The sequence below is a fragment of the Scylla paramamosain genome, chromosome 19 (assembly GCF_035594125.1).
Source record: "Scylla paramamosain isolate STU-SP2022 chromosome 19, ASM3559412v1, whole genome shotgun sequence".
Classification (NCBI taxonomy): domain Eukaryota; kingdom Metazoa; phylum Arthropoda; class Malacostraca; order Decapoda; family Portunidae; genus Scylla; species Scylla paramamosain.
This window is the reverse complement of record NC_087169.1, coordinates 10,845,956-10,863,641: the sequence shown is the minus strand read 5'-3', so window position 1 is coordinate 10,863,641 and position 17,686 is coordinate 10,845,956. Positions and strand designations below refer to the sequence as shown.

At 40.9% G+C, this 17,686-nt stretch overlaps 1 protein-coding gene across 3 annotated transcripts in view; it reads right to left on the bottom strand.

The window, feature by feature from the left end:
- Positions 1-17,686, bottom strand: part of LOC135109626 (cytochrome P450 2L1-like) — a 126,793-nt gene that overhangs the window by 86,042 nt on the left and 23,065 nt on the right. For all 3 annotated transcript variants that reach the window (XM_064021060.1, XM_064021061.1, XM_064021062.1), the window contains exon 3: positions 13,912-14,045. In XM_064021060.1, coding sequence (XP_063877130.1) covers positions 13,912-14,045 — 134 coding nt within the window. The remainder of the gene's footprint in view (positions 1-13,911; positions 14,046-17,686) is intronic.

Below are 17,686 nucleotides of genomic sequence, written 5' to 3'. Positions count from 1 at the left end.
ACCGCGAATGCTGCAGAAGTTAATGAAGAAAAAGGCACTTAGGGTCGATACCAGAAGAGCAGTCCGACTTGGGACATTTGTGGTCCCCTCCCCAGATGGGGACTCCAAGGCTGGTGTAGGAGTCGCCATAATAATTTTGAATTTTGAGTGAAGTGTGTGTGTGTAATTAGGTGTTTGTATATTTGTGTGAAGGAAGAGAGTTGTCTTTAGAGGGCAGGTTGTAATTGCCCCCTTGTATTGTGAGATACAGAGGGAAACGTTCAGTGAGGTCACAGCTGGGTTTACAGCACCCCCTGATCTAGTATTTTAGACCTCACTGGGAGTAATTATCGTTTCGGGAGGTGCCTACTGCCTACTTCTATATATATATATATATATATATATATATATATATATATATATATATATATATATATATATATATATATATATATATATATATATATATATATATATATATATATATATATATATATATATATATATATATATATATATATATATATATATATATATATATATATATATATATATATATATATATATATATATATATATATATATATATATATATATATATATATATATATATATATATATATATATATATATATATATATATATATATATATATATACTCGTATATATACATATATATACTCGTATATATATATATATATATATATATATATATATATATATATATATATATATATATATATATATATATATATATATATATATATATCCTTTAAATTAATATATTTCGGCGTTCGAAATGCCGCATTCGTTGGTCGTTCGGATCGGATTGCGTTTGCAGCCTGGCAGTTATTGTTACCGCCAACAGTGATGCTGGCTGTTATGGAAGTGTTATGGAAGTAATGATGGAAAAATAAAAAAATAAGTTAGTAGTGTCTTAAGTTCCGGTGCTATGAAGGTTGAATAAATGAGGGGTGTGTAATCGCCAGCTGTGCTGCCTCACAAGGTCCTGTGAGGCTGGCGGTGAGAGACTAATATGAGGCATGTAAAACACTAAGGAAACTAAGTTAATTAGAATAGAGATTAAGGAAACTGAATTCATTAGAGTAGTTAATTGCAGTAGTGATGTTGTGTGAGAAGGACTAGCTGTGGAAAGCTTAGCTGTAGAGAGGTAGTGAGGGTCGTGTTTACGTGATAAAGTTGATGACATGGCTTGTAGGATAGATAAGACACATGGATCACCCAGGAACTATCGCTGACCTGAGGAGTAAGATAGGCAGGTGCCAGGCACTGCGGGTCAACAGGGACGAAGCCCGGAAGGGCAGATTCCTTTGTACCGCCACCGAGTTAGGGTGTGACTACTGCAGGAAAGACCAGACCACTACAATACAGACGCAGGTGTTGCTTGGTGACAGGCCTCCTTAAGACCCCAAACACGTGAGTTCCACATCTGTATTACCAGAGGTCGATTGCCCTAATTAGCATAATCCATGATTAGTGATGCATTATGTTAATACAGAATGTAAAGGTTTTGATACAGTATGTAATGGTTGGTAGTGTTACGCACGTCTTATGTCTATTACATAAGAACATAAGAAATGAGGGAAGCTGCAAGAAGCGACCAGGCTTACACGTGGCAGTCCCTGTATGAAATATACCTACCTATTTCCACCTCCTATCATTCCCATCCATAAACCCGTCTAATCTTCTCTTAAAGCTCCCTAATGTCTTATCACTAACAACATGATTACTGAGTCCTTTCCACTTATCTACCACTCTATTTGACAACCAATTTCTTCCTATCTCCTTCCTAAAACCTAAATTTTTCAAGCTTGAACCCGTCATTTCTTGTTCTTCCCTGGTTGCTGATCCTAAGAATTTTGCTTACATCCCTCTTGTTATAACCTTTATACCACTTAGAGACTTCTATCAGGTCCCCTCTTAACCTACGATTATTATTATGTATGTCTTCAGGCTTGACCGAATGCAATAAACAATTCGCGTCACCGTGTGGGTCTAAAATCTTTTAGCTGCCTCCAGGCAGCTACAGTCAAACGTGTGGTCTTCTGTGAACGTCCAGCGAGCAACACCATCCGAGGGGACACGCTGGCGGGCCTCCAGAAGGGACCCATGCAGTTCGTCCTCGCAAAGGATGGAGCAGAGAAGTGATGCGCGGGGCGGGCATCCTTATCCTCCCAGAGGACGGAGCAGAGAGGTGGCTCTTACAGGGAAGAAAACCAACATGACACACAACGCCCTTTTCCCGACACAGCCAGTGACCTTGTGCAACACCCAACAAGAGGGTGGCCAGTCAGTGGATGTGATACGGAGAGAGAGAAGGTAAGGTATGACACCCAACAAAGGGATGGCCCAGCAGTGGGAGAAGATGGAAGACAGTCTGAGGGTGAAGCGTTGGCTCCAGGCATGAAAGAAATGATGGACACCATGAAACTCGCTTACATGCCACCACCTACATTTAGTGGAGGTTCCTGTGGAGACTATTGGGAATTTTGACATGCCTTCAAGGACCACGTGGAGGCAACGAACATCTCGTACAGAACGAAGCTCAAAATGCTCCCGTCAGCTTACGCTGGACCCATAAAGGCAGCGCTGCAAGGATGCATATGAATTAAAGACCCAAAATTGGGATATGAACAAGCATTCGCCACTTTGGACAAGGAGTATGGAGACAAAGAGACATACGTTAGTGAACTAGTAAACGAAGTTTGGCATGGAGCAATCGTAAGTTGGAACGACATACAAGGCCTGATAGACCTAGTACACGACCTTGTAAACTGCATAACAAACCTACGAGACCTAGGAAACCTGAAGGAAATAGACACACAAGGGTCGGTGAGACTGATAGCTGAGCGGTTTAGAGGAAGATTATGAGAGAGTTACGAAACTAGCTTCTTTGAATATCGGAAAACCCATGAAGGCGAGCTCCCACGCATCGAGTGGCTTCAAGTATTCCTCAGTGAAACGTTAGAACGAGCAAAATGGGCATCGCTAGCTAGGACCCAACAACATCCGAACATACGGCAAAGTAGATCTGTAGGAGCTTCCCTACCATCATGGAAGAGACCAGTGGGGATAGTGAAGTCAGTAGAGGAAAACCATGGTAGAAGAGATCAACTATGTACGGTGTGCCAGGAAAGACACTCTCTCCAGAGTTGTCCCGTTTTCGGTGACATATCTGTATGGACTAGAACACTCCTAGTAAGAGATGAGAAACAATGTTACGCATGCCTCGGTAAAGGACACCATATGGCGGGATGCAAAACGCCGCAAGCTCTGTGGAGTTAAGGGATGCACTTACCACCACTCAGACCTACATTTCCCTGTGAGGAACCCATTGGGCCCCAAGACGTCAACGGGAGACGAAACATTACCAAACGGCTCTGGGAACAACGAAAGGGGGATGGAAAGGGCTAGTGATCAACCAGATTACCGCCGAGAGAGGAGACCGCATAGCAACAAATGACAAAGAAGCAGTGTCAGCCTGTTTGTAACCAACACACGGTTAAATGGCAGAGGGGTGAAAGAAGAAAGAGAAGCAAGAGACAAACGGATTGTGACGATGATAGCACAGGAAAACCCATATAGGTGGACGAGAGGAGCTGAGAAAAAGCCACACCAGCAATGATCAATGGAGTGGGAATGACAGTTCCGCCTGACAATCAAGCCGCAAGAAAATCGCCTTACCTATAGTGAAGGTTAATGTAAGACAACCCCCCGGGGGACAGACATGGTTGATAACTGGGGCCCTCTTAGATTCAGGAAGCAACCGACCATATTGTACAGAACACTTGGCTAACCAACTTCAAGCTGTGGGGAGACCAGTGTCCCTTTCCATAGACACGCTCATGAGAAAGACGTCGACGCTGAAGACACAAGAGATCGACTTGGTCGCGGTCAGCGTGGGAACGAGGAAGCATCGAACTGTTGAAATCCCTAGAACATTAGTTGTCAAACACTTGCCGGCCTCCTTGGCGACAGCTGCCGCCAGTAATGAAGAGGTCAGATCGTGGAACCACCTGAGGGGAGTTACACTATGTAAAACACCATTGAATGTGGAGTTATTGATAGGTCTGGACGTACCACAAGCGTTCATTCCGCTCGAGGTGAGTTCGTGGCGCCCTTTGCGACATGTACCCTTTTAGGATGGACTGTAAATGGAGCCATTAGGAAAGATGGGAACAACTTGTCTGACTTGCCTGAGAACAACAGAGCTCAAGAGCTGGAGAACGTCTGGAAGAAAGTATAGAAGCAATATGGGGTCGTGAATTCACCTACGAAGAAGAAGCCTATTCAACGGAGGATAAAGAGGTCATCAAACTATGGTTAAGGAAATGGAATACAGTGGATGGGCACTATCAGCTCCCTATTCCATTCTGACATGCTAATCCTAAGTTACCGGACAACAAGAGGATGGCAGAACAAAGGCTACAGGCTCTAAAAGGACGATTGCAACGATATCAGTAGCTCGTTGAGAGATAGATATAAGGAAGAGATGTAAAGGTTACTTGACGCATGTCACGCTGAGAGGGTCTTGCACCCGGAGACTTGTACGGATTCAAGTTTAGGGAAGGTGTGGTACCTTCGTTCATCATCCAGTCCTGAATGCAAATAAACCAGGAAAGGTGAGAATAGTATTAAACTGTGCAGGTTTATATCAGTCTGAAAACGTCTGGAAGAAAGTATAGAAGCAATATGGGGTCGTGAATTCACCTACGAAGAAGCCTATTCAACGGAGGATAAAGAGGTCATCAAGCTATGGTCAAGGAAATGGAATACAGTGGATGGGCACGACCAGCTCCCTATTCCATTCCGACATGCTAATCCTAAGTTACCGGACAACAAGAGGATGGCAGAACAAAGGCTACAGGGTCTGAAAGGACGATTGCAACGATATCAGCAGCTCGTTGAGAGATATAATAATAATAATAATAATAATAATAATAATAATAATAATAATAATAATATCAGGTTTATTTATCAAGAGGCAGCAGACAATACAGTGATAGTCGCTGAAGGGGTCTTGATTTACATGGTATACATATTTACATATATATATGGTATATATATTTACATGGCAGCAGCTTCACCGCTTTTACAGTGTGGACATGATTGAACTGCATACGATAAACTTTTTTGGCAGAAGCTGCACCATTTACATAGCTTCACCACTTTCATAGTGTGGACATGATTGAACTGCATACGATATACATCTTTGGAAGGAGCTTCGCCACAGAATAACAAACACCTACTGGGGGATCGAACATGGGACCTTCCGCCTCCCAGTCAGGAAGAGATGCAAAGGTTACTTGACGCATGTCACGCTGAGAGGGTCTTGCACCCGGAGACTTGCACGGATTCAAGTTCAGGGAAGGTGTGGTACCTTCTTCCATTATCCAGTCATGAATGCAAATAAATCAGGAAAGGTGAGAATAGTATTCGACTGTGCAGCTTTATATCAGTCTGTATCGTTGAATAAGACGGTAATGCAAGGGCTGGCTCTGAACAATACGTTGACAGGGTAATCCTCAGATTCCGACAACACAGAGTGGCCCTCATGGCTGATATCGAAGCGATGTTCCACCAAGTATGAGTAGCTCCAGGGGACCGAGACGCACTCCGCTTCCTATGGTGGAAGGGTGGTGATTGGCGACGAGAGCCTGTCATTTACGGTACACCTTTTCGGAGGGGTGTGGAGACCATCCTGCGCCGGATATGCCCTACAACGGACCTTTGACGACTATGGACTGCACTTCACAGAAGAAGTCAGAGAGGCCAGACGCAGCCTCTATGTCGATGATTTACTACTCTCCGTCCCTTCTCTGAGCAGAGCTACGGGGATGACACACCATCTACATCAACTATTGAACAGGTGTGGATTCCGTTTGACGAAGTGGATTTGCAATAAGAAGGAAGTCCTCGAGAAGGTACCAGAACCAGAGAGGGCGACAGGCATGCGAGAAGTCGTAGTAAAGGACGACAAATTGCCACAGAAAGGGCCTTAGGGATCCTCTGGGACTTGGAAGAAGACCAACTGGCTTTCCGGATTAAAATTCTGCCGCGGCCAGAAACGAAACGGAGACATGATTAGCTCCATATATGACCCCCTAGGCATCATAGTCCCAATCCTTACCAAAGCAAAACTGATATTTCAAGAAGAATGCAGGAGGAAGCCAGAATGGGATGAACCTTTATCAACCATGAACGCTGCGGCATGGCAGAAATGGCAAAATTATGTTGTCTGTCGAGAGAAAGTACAGATCCCAAGGTGGTATTAGCCTGAGAATATCCAGCCTGTGAGCACTGTACAAATTCATAATTTCTGTGATGTCTTACAACGAGCATACAGAACGGCATCCTACTTGAGGATGACAGACGACAGTGGAATCCATCACGTGACCTTCATATTTGGGAATGCTAGGCTGGCACCGCTGAAACAGCAGACGATTCCATGCCTAGAACTATGTGCAGCAGTGCTGGCAGCAAAAACTGCTAGACACTTGAGGAACGAGCTGGAATTCCAAACAAGGAGATCAGTGTTTTGGACTGACAGCATGGCGGTTCTTCAGTATATCATAAACACTGAACGCCACTTCCATACGTTCGTAGCCAACTGAGTGGCGACGATACACAAACACTCAGAAAGCGAGCAGTAGCGTCATGTGCCATCAACTCAAAACCCAGCTGATGACACAAGTCGTGGACTGCAAGGACTAGAGCTACACGAGAACTGTAGATGACTTCAAGGGTCCCCGTTTCTCAGACTGGACGAGATGGGCGACGTTGGTGCAGAATATTCCGGAACTGACAGACGGAGACCCAGAAGTAAAGAAGCCCTGTATCTTTTTGACAGCACAGGTTGGATAAGAAGCATATGCTATAGAGAAGTCATGGACATGTCACTCGTCATGGCATCAGCTGCTGAAAAGTGTTGCTTGGCTCAGAAGATTCATCCAGTGGCGTTTTGAGAAGTCAGAAGAGGTCAGCATGGAGGGTCGGCTGTCAGTTGATGAAATAAACAAGGCAAAAGTGGCTACTCTACGTTTGATCCAGAACACAGGGTTCCCATTCGAAATGAAGAAATTTAAGGAAGGATTACCTGTTACGACCAGTGCCATATATAAACTTGAATCCTATCTAGGTGAGGATGGGCTGATGCGAGGTGGTGGCCGACTGGAGCATGACCTTCTCCACCCAGACCACAAGAATTCCATACTGCCATCCAGGGAAAATGTTGTTACAGATCTCATCGTGAGAGAAGTGCACTCAACCAAGGTTGACCACTCCGGCCGCGAACACACGTTAGCTGCATTACGAGAGACGTTCTGGATTCCAAAGGGACGCAAGATCATTGACAGAGTTCTCAAGAGGTGTGTCATATACCGAAAATGCAACTGGAAGCCGACAGAGCAACGACGAGCAGACATTCCTCCGGATCGCTTATGTCCAGGGAGGCCATTCCTCAGCACAGGAACAGACCTTCCTCCAGATCGCTCACGTCTAGAGAGAAGGCCATTCCTCGGCACAGGAACAGACTATTTTGGACCCTTCACCGTAAGGCCGTGCGAGAGCGAAAAGATGGGGTTGCCTATTCACTTGCCTGATGACCCGTGCAATACACCTCGAGGTGCTCACTTCCTGAGAAGCAGACTCATTCATAAACGCCTGGTTAGGTTCGCCTCGCCAAGGCGGATAAGGCCTGACAATGGAACAAATATGGTCGGGGCTCACAGAGAGATCCAAGAGGCCAAGCGAAAATGGAACCAGAATAGCAGGGTACGAGATGAGCTTCTGCAGCGGCAAATTCACTGGAAATTCAACCCTCCTGCAGCTTCTCACATGGATGGGGTGTGGGAACGGCAGATCCGCACGGTTGAGAAGGTTCTTCTGGCTGTAGTGGTTACACAGATATTAGACGATGAACAACTCGCTACGTTCTTCTGTACCGTAGAAGAAATTGTCAATGGGCGTCCTATAACACCGGCTTCGGACGACCCACGAGACCTAGAGGCACTCACACCTTTTCACTTGCTGAGGATGAATGCTGAAACTGTGACTATTGACAACGACGTCTCAATTACAGAGACTTCCAGGAGGCGGTGGAAGCATGTTCAGTTCTTAGCAGACAAGTTCTGGAAACGATGGGTGAATGAATACATGCCAACGCTACGGAGGAGACAAAGGCTTATTCAGAAGCGTTACAATCTCAGCGTTGGAGATGTAGTCATCATATCGGGACACCCTCTCCCACGAAGCCAGTGGATGCTTGGCAGAATCATTGAGACGATACCAAGTGCTGATGGTTTGGTGAGGAAGGCTAAAGTGAAGACGAAGGATTCGGTTTTGGTCCGATCCGCTACGAAACTCTGCTTACTCGAGTGTGTAGTAGGAGTCTAAGTAAAGTTTAGGGCATAACCCGACAGGGGCAGTGTTAACCACCAACAGTGATGCTGGCGGTTATGGAAGTGTTATGGAAGTAATGATGGAAGAACAAACAAATGTATGCTAATTAACATGTTCTGTGTTATGAGAGTTGGTGTGAACTAGTGTAATAAGTTAGTAGTGTCTTAAATTTCGGTGCTATGAAAGTTAACTAAATGAGGGATGTGTAATCACCTGCTGTGCCGCCTCACAAGGTCCTGTGAAGCTGGCGATGACTAATATGAGGCATGTAAAACACTAAGGAAATTAAGTTAATTAGAATAGAGATTAAGAAAACTGAATTCATAAGAGTAGTTAATTGCAGTAGTGAAGTTGTGTGAGATGGACTAGCTGTGGAAAGCTTAGCTGTAGAGAGGTAGTGAGGGTCGTGTTTACGTGGTAAAGTTGATGACATGGCATGTAGGGCGATAAGGCACATGGGTCACCAAGGAACTATCGCTGACCTGAGGGTAAGATGGGCAGGTGCGAGGCGCCGCGGGCCAGTTGGGACGAAGCCCGGAAAGGCAGATTCCTTTGTACCGCCACCGGGTTAGGGTGTGACTACTGCAGGAAAGATCAGACCACTACAATACAGACGCAGGTGTTGTTTGGTGACAGGCCTCCTTAAGACCCCAATCTGTATTACGAGGGGTCGATTGCCCTAATTAGCATAATCCATGATTAGTGATGCATTATGTTAATACAGAATGTAATGGTTTTGATACATTATGTAATGGTTAGTAGTGCTACGCACGTCTTATGTTTATCATGTATGTCTTCAGGTTAGACCGAATGCAATAAACGATTCGCGTCACCGTGTAGGTCTAAAATCCTTTAGCTGCCTCTGGGTAGCTATAGTTATGGTTTGCTTACTTGCCAGCTTCCACTGTCACTTTACAAGTTACGGTATTATTTTTATTTTTTTTGTATTTTGTATTTTTGTTACAAGCGTCTTAACATGGCTTTCTTTACTCTTATGAGTAATTTGAATATACCCACCGCAACTCATTTATAATGCTGACAGCATTTTTTTAAGTTTAATTAGGTTAAGTTGGGTTAGTTTGGTTAGGTTAGATTAGGTTAGTTTGGTTAGTTTAGATTAGTTTCGTTAGGTAGGTCGAGGGGCGTGATAACCGGCTGGCGGCCACGGGCAAGCGGCGGTGTCCCATGCAAACTGTGGACATGTCATGTGGATTCTGGACATCTTTTTAGCTTGGCTGAAACTCTTGTTTCGGGGGTGTTATTCTTAACTGATATTACTTCTACAACAAGCATGATCATCATTCGCTAGTATGAGAGTAAAGAAAATATCACTAATACTATCATAATTCCCATTTCTCAAGTATTCTAAAACCTACCAAATTTTTTCCTGGACGGCGATTCCGTTGGTCTCAACACAAATGCGTGCACTTTCAATTTCTAAAGTAACTAGATGAATTTTCACGTTTCTTTTAATACTGTACTCACGCGTCTCCACATATGCGTTCAGTGAGAAATGCTCTCTATTAATAATATTACAAGACAAAATAGGTCTGCCCTTCGCCTCCGATCAAGCCGCTCGCGATCGCTCCGAACATCGCCATACATTCACAGATTTCTTTCCCTGTTATATGTGGTATGATGATTCTAGACGCATATATAAATAGATCACCTCTTTTTGTAGTTATAACTGAAAGAAAACTGTAAAAGTTGACTAAGTAAATGATAAATGACATAAAATCCGGCAACCTTTCAACGGCGCAAAGGGAACCAAAGCTGCCAAATGTATAAAACGATGGTGAGCTTAGCATTTACTAAGCCGAAATTGGGGCTTGCATCCGGTGTTTGACGAACGCGACAGTGAGTTAGTAAAACCAAACACGATTGTGGGGTTTGCTTCTTCGTAATTAGTAATACGGAGTTTCAAAACGCAGGTTATCTACGTATTATGACACGAGTTTCTTCATTATTTGTTTTGGCTCATAAACATAAACACACAACAAGTTCATGAGACATAACTTCCCTTCGTGAAACCATGCTGTGAATCCTTTATCAGCCTATTGCATCAAGGTTTTTATTCATAAGAGAGTGGGTTTTATACTAGTTTTATACTAGTTGTGCAATAGTAACATCAAACCGAGATAGAGGACGATATTAGTAACGTATAGGAAATGGAAGAACAGGATGGAAACAGGATGGAGGGAACAGGATGGATTCCCGAGGACTAAAGAGTGCGGATAAAATTCGTGGCCAAACAGCAGTCGCCAGGCGGGCGCGGAGTGAAATTCACAACTCTGAATCACGATCCAAGCGATCTTCATCCTCTCTGGTTCTGACACCCAGAACGGAAGGACGTGCACTCTGTTATCCAAGAACCTCACTCCAGACACCCAGTGCAGGCTGGAATGGTCAGTTGGTGGCCGGCATGTGTTGACAACACCCTGTAAATAACAGCTAGCATATATATATATATATATATATATATATATATATATATATATATATATATATATATATATATATATATATATATATATATATATATATATATATATATATATGTGACCAGTAAAAACGTAAATATTTTTGTGGCAGTTTTTTGTGATTTATTAAGAAGTTATTCCTTGATTTCGCAGACGAAGCCACATACATTGGCTAGAATTGATTTAGTTTAGGATGTAATAACATTTTTGACTGCAGCTTTATTTCAAGTTATTTTCTAGTTGTGCATTAATTAATTAATTTTTTTTTTTTTACTAACTTACAGAAAACATCCCGCAGAAAAATGCAGAACACTAAAATTGGACCAACACACACGCAAACACACACACACACACACACACACACACACACACACACACACACACACACACACACACACACACACACACACACACACACACACACACACACACACACACACACACACAAAGAAAGAAACAAACATAAATGCTAGATGAATTATAGATTTTGACATACAGGAAGCAGACACAAAGGAGAAGCCACTGTCCGTAGGACAGAAGGACAAAACGAAGATAAGAGAACTAGAGAGGGAAGTGGACAGTCTGAAAGACTGTGTCCAGGACATAATGCGTGAGTTAATGTTAAACCAACCTCCGCTAACACCCAAAGCTTTCATGAAACTTCGTGACATACCTGTAGTTGAGCATAGACATCTCCAGGTAGTACAAGGAGAAAGCATGCTAGTAATTTATTTTTTCACAGATTGAAAATTGTACTCAGAATGCTATAGAGCCACAGAAGAACCACATAGAATGTCTTTAACCAGAGCTGATGCTCAAATAACAGTTTACAAAGAGCATCTTAGCTAAAAGACAATTATTGTCCTGAGAGGAATTTAAAGCACTAAAGAACTCACGGACTAAAGCTATCGGAAGATCTTAAATTCTATATGAGTTAAACTATCATTGTAGTGAGGAGTTGGTTGAATTTAGCACTTAGATGAAATATAAGCTGGCCTTGTTGGAAATTGCAGATGCTGCAGATGTAGTTCCTAATAGAGAAAAACTCTTAAGAGATAAAATTCTTAAAGGAATGCCTAAGGATTGCCGTCACCGATTAGAAATGTATTGGGATGATAAGATTCGCTTGAAAGGCTTCTTTGATAGGGTAGAGGTAGAAAGGGTAATAGTCTTAATCCTTACACTGTCGGACTATTTTTCAAAGCATATAAATGATATAATATATAAATAATATAATACCGTCAACTTATTAAAATAACTGCCTAAGTATTTTTTATTTATTTATTTATTTATTTATTGATTTATTTATTTTTTGGTGATTTCTTGATTTTTACCTAAATCAGTTCTTCCGAATGTGGCGCACCTTCTGATATACTTTCCTAAGTCATTTGTTGAGTAAGAGTGGGCGAGAACTGAGAGCAAACATCTTGCCTAAATCACAAGGTGACTTAGGCATTATTCCCAGGACTGCCGAAAATTAATTTCGCAGAGCCTGGTTGAAGCGCCTGTTTACTGTGGGCTCACATTATTGCAGGAGCATGCTAACGTACAAGAGAAACATTTTTTTGTATCCTGGGACCACAATTGCGAACCTTCATCGGGAATGCAAAATGGAAGCTGAGAAAGGTGGAGTAAGATCTGTGGAAATTTCTTACTTCACTAATAAATTCAATGAGGAAAACTTATCTGTCTTCATCCCCCGGAAAGATCGGTGTTACGTATGTGAATCCTTCAAATATGGTAATATCAGCAAGGATACATTAAACTCAAGGATGAAGCTCGAAAAGAGGAAACACTTGATAAAGATTCTGCCAGTGCCAGTAAGTATGTTTGGACTATGGATCACGATGAATATTATGAAGTGTAGGAAGTAGACAAGAGACAGAGACAAGATATATTGAGTTGTCAGACCAGAGAGGGTCAAGATAGGCAAGCCGCCTATCACAGTACCAGTAAGTATAGCCCAACAGTTGTAATGTAGTCCTGATGTTATATATTGACAGAGAGGGATTGGGTATGTATAGGAAGTGTTTTCTTATTGAACATCGCGGTGTCTGTGTAGGATGTGTTTGATCATTGACTGTTCATTACGTGAAATAATTCGAATCGATGATGTAATGTGAAGTGTTTCGAAATATTAAAAAAAAAAAAAAACCTTGAGAGATTATTCCTTTTCTTATTTATTTCTTATGTATTTTATTTGATTTGATTTAGTCCTATCTTTATTTATTTCATTTTTTTGTTCATTTTTATTTATCTCTTGTTTTATTTATTTTTATTTATTTTATTTTGTATTTATTTATTTATATTTATTTTATATTATTTATTTATTTTTCTTTTTCTTTCTCTCTTTTTCGTATGTGTGTGTGTGTGTGTGTGTTAGGATGCTGTGTATAGCGGTCGGAAGTCGTATCATCGCGCGAGTGTAAATATAAGTAAAGTTAATAAAAATTTAAACGCATTTCCTTGAACCCACAAGTGCCAGTCTTAAAAATTTAGGACCGCAACAAGATCGTGCAAAATAAAAACAAGACATTCTAAATAGAATATAAGATTCTGAATTAGCAATCACATTCAATGAGATTTGTTTAAGAGCTGGATATTGTCCATAATTAAAAGAAATTAACATATGCTACTAAGTTTAATAAAAGTGATTGCTTTGTTAAATTACTTCATTTGAATAACCAGATAAATAATCAGTCACTAAAATCATCCCGTAAATCTATTCTTGCGTAAGAACTAAAGAAATGCATGTTTCGAAATAAATTAATAAATTAATTAATTAATAAACAAACACCTCTACACTCACTAACAAAACTTACACGTTATGTAAATACAAGCTGAGTTTTTGAAGGGCCTGAATGGTTTAATTAGTCAAGATTTCAGTGATGAAAGCAAAGGACAAGAATTATTGAGGAAAGAGACAAAGAAAAAAAAAAACGCAGGCAGGAATGCCCTGGGCACGATATTTTTACCTAACAATAACTGGTCATTATTTTTAGGAGTAAGAGAATATTAATCTTGTTGTTACCTTGAAAACTCCCTCGGCTGTAGATTAAAAAGGTGGAGAAATCCGGCCTGTTTGTGAATTCTTGTTTGCTGAGAGCGAGTTTGATTAAATGTTGGTTGCAGAGAAAGACCAGAAGACGGCTACCGACTCGCCACCTGGGTGGAAATATGCAATATAGATTTGGTGCTGGATTTGATTGATAAAAAAAGATAAATAAATAAATAAAAAAAAATAAAAAAGGAAGGCGCCATAACACCAGTCATATGGGTTAAATTTGTTTAAATAAATAAGTTTGTTGTTGAATATTTTTGTATTGAATAGTGATACACAAATTAGAATATATTCAATACATACACATACGTATAGCGAAATAAAAGCCATTCGCACTACTCCTTCCCTAAACAGTAACTGTGTATGTGTAACTACTCTACCGCGGTTTGGATGAAGCCACAATAATGAAAATGACACTTTTGTTCTATAGATACTCTTGATATTTACTGCTGCTATAAAACTTTTCCACCTCCAATAATGCGCTCCATTCCGCTTGGCTGCTCATACTATCCCGCGGTTCGGAATCCACGCTAAACTCTTGGTTCCCCTGCTTTACAGAGTACTTGTTCCCTTGCCCATCCCATAAATAGAACTGGAATATATTCAATACTTACATATACCTAAAAAAAAAAAAAAGTGTTCACACTGCTCCCACCCTAAACAATCACTGTGTATTCTACTGCGGTTCTGATGAGGCCTCAATAATGAAAATGATCTTTTATTTCATCTTGATTTTTTACTACTTCTATAAAACTTTTTCACCTAAAAACATTGTTCTTGGTCGTCTTCTTTCACTTTCTATTTTTAAAATTTGATCACCGAGCCCGGGGGCGCACGCGCGTCCATGGCAGTAACACATGGAAAAAAGAGGTAGACCACATAAAGCCCATCTCATTCTCAAACTAAACATAGCCATAGTGTGAGAAATTTCAATATATATATATATATATATATATATATATATATATATATATATATATATATATATATATATATATATATATATATATATATATATATATATATATATATATATATATATATATATATATATATATATATATATATATATATATATATATATATATATATATATATATATATATAATGTTATGACCATAAGTTTTTCCTCTCAAAGCTGCCACTAACTTGGTTCAGCTTCCCTAAACTACCGCGTTTACATGGTCCTACTGGTCTCCTGTAACGATAAACAAATGTGAGATCACCACCCTGTTTCATCCACTGACAAGGAAGGTAGTATTGCAACTGCCACATAATTTCATCTTGCTGGGAGAGAACCGCAGACAAACATTCTAGGAGGCACAGCTACAACAAGGGACAAACAACCATAGGTGGGCGTTATCACGATAAATTAATGATAACGATATCAAATTATCGGTTATCCGATATTAATTTCTTCTGCGTTATCAATTCATCGGTATCGCTGGTACTTTTGTTTCCAAGCTAGCAATAATTGATAAAATAAAATGAATAAATAAAATGGAGTGATTTAATTTAAAACAGTACTTTTTATTAGTGAAGAGACAGGATGAACTTTGGATTTGAATTTTTCTAAGATTTTTCTAAGTTTTCTATGACAAAGTTAAAAAATAAAGATTTGGATTTATCGACTTTGTCGATTTATCGGTTATCGGTTATCAGGCGATAAAGTCTTCGTCTATTATTGTTTAATGGTTATCGCCGATCAGGTTACTGTTATCGATCTATCGGTTATCGTGATGTTTTTTTTTTTTATTATCGTGCCTAGATATGCAAACAACTATGGGGATTATAATGTTCTGTGAGCTACCTCTCGGGGCAAAAACTCCCACAGTCACAGAACATTATCTCTTTCTGCTAACAGATAACCTTTACAACTCTTCAGAAGACGGGCATATACCACCCAAAAACGTTAAGGGCCGGGAAGAGAGTAGACTTTACAGTACAGCAGAGAGTTTTCCTCTGGATCCAAAGCTCTCAACACAATTCCGGATCCCAGTCGCATTTGACAGCACAAAAGATGATAAAGCAAACACAAAACAACAAACAAGGGCGAGCAAAGGGACTTTTTGTCACTACGAGGTAACTGGCACCATACATCCAGTCAAACCTCTATAACTCGACAGGCTTTGGACAGGATTAGGGACAAGGGAGGGATCCCCGTGGTATGTGGTGTCTTGCCGAGGAGGAGAGTTGGTGCTGAGTGGCTGTCCAGGGCTATTACAGTGAATCGCAGGCTAGCGAATCATTGTAAAGGTAATGGATGGACGTTCATCGACAACTGGGACCTTTTCTATGGTAGGGACATCTTGTACGCCAGAGATGGAGTGCATTTATCACGCCAAGGTGTTTGTGTTTTGGCCGAAACACTCGAACGGGAGGTAACTGCACTCCAGCGCTTTTTTCGCTAGTCGGGAGGGAAGAAGGGGTTGTGAGGAGAAGGCGAGGGGCAAATCGTTAAATCTAGAAAGGTAGCTAGCTCAGGGAAAGTGAGAAATAGCTTAAGTGTTTACTACAGAAACTGTAGAAATATTCTGAATAAAATAGACTTGCTAAGAGTAGAGAAATTTTATATTGTTGTTTTAACTGAAACTTGGTTAGATATGTCAGGAAAAGTATTTAATCCAGAGGTTAAGATAGATGGTTATACATTGTTCCTTAAAGATAGGGAAAATAGGAGAGGAGGAAGCATCGCGTAATACGCTAGGGACACATTACAGTGTTGTATTTAACAGTAGAATTCGAACAGATAACAAAGCATAGTCGATATGGGTAGATATTAAGGAAGGATCGCAGTCAGTAGTACTAGAGGTAGTTTACAGACCACCGACCAGTACAAAGGAAATTAACACCTCACTGTGGCAGGAATTAAATAGAGCAGGCAGTTACAGTCAGGTGTGTGTGGTAGGAGATTTTAATTTTAGGAATATCGACTGGAGTCTGATGGTGGGTAACAAGGAAGCAGAGGAATTTCTTAAGGTAATTCAGGATAATTTCTTAAAACAAGTAGTCGTAGAACCCACAAAGGAGAATCATATTCGAGATTTAATTCTTACTAACAGGGAGGAAGCAGTCACGCACGTAGATGTTGGAGGACAGCTAGGTAACAGTGACCATAGGGAAATTAGGTACAATTTAGAATGGGAAGAAACTTTTAGAAGCAAAAACACTAGTAAAATACCTTACTTTAGAAGAGCAGATTTTGAAGAATTAAAAAGGTACCTCCAAAGAGCGGACTGGCAACGGTCACGCAGGTAGATGTTGGAGGACAGCTAGGTAACAGTGACCATAGGGAAATTAGGTACAATTTAGAATGGGAAGAAACTTTTAGAAGCAAAAACACTAGTAAAATACCTGACTTTAGAAGAGCAGATTTTGAGGAATTAAAAAGGTACTCCAAGGAGAGGACTGGCAATGGATGCAGGGTGAGGTCAGGTCAGGGACGGAGTTCAGAGAAATAAGGCAGGATGAGAGAGGTGAGGTGAGGCGTGAGGGTGTAGGACAAGAGAAGGGAAGATGTGTCCGGAAGGGACGGAGGAAAGAGGAAGAGGGAGGTAGGTGTATGTTGGAATGTAAGGTCATGCTGAAATGAGAGAGGTGAGGTCGAGGCGAGTAGATGAGGGAGTGGAAAGGATGGTAGGGGCCAAGATGAGAGGATTAGGTGAGGTAAATGTAGATGAATTGTATAAATATTTAGTAAAGTTCATACAGGTCAGTTAGCAAATACCCGTATAGGGCAATAAAA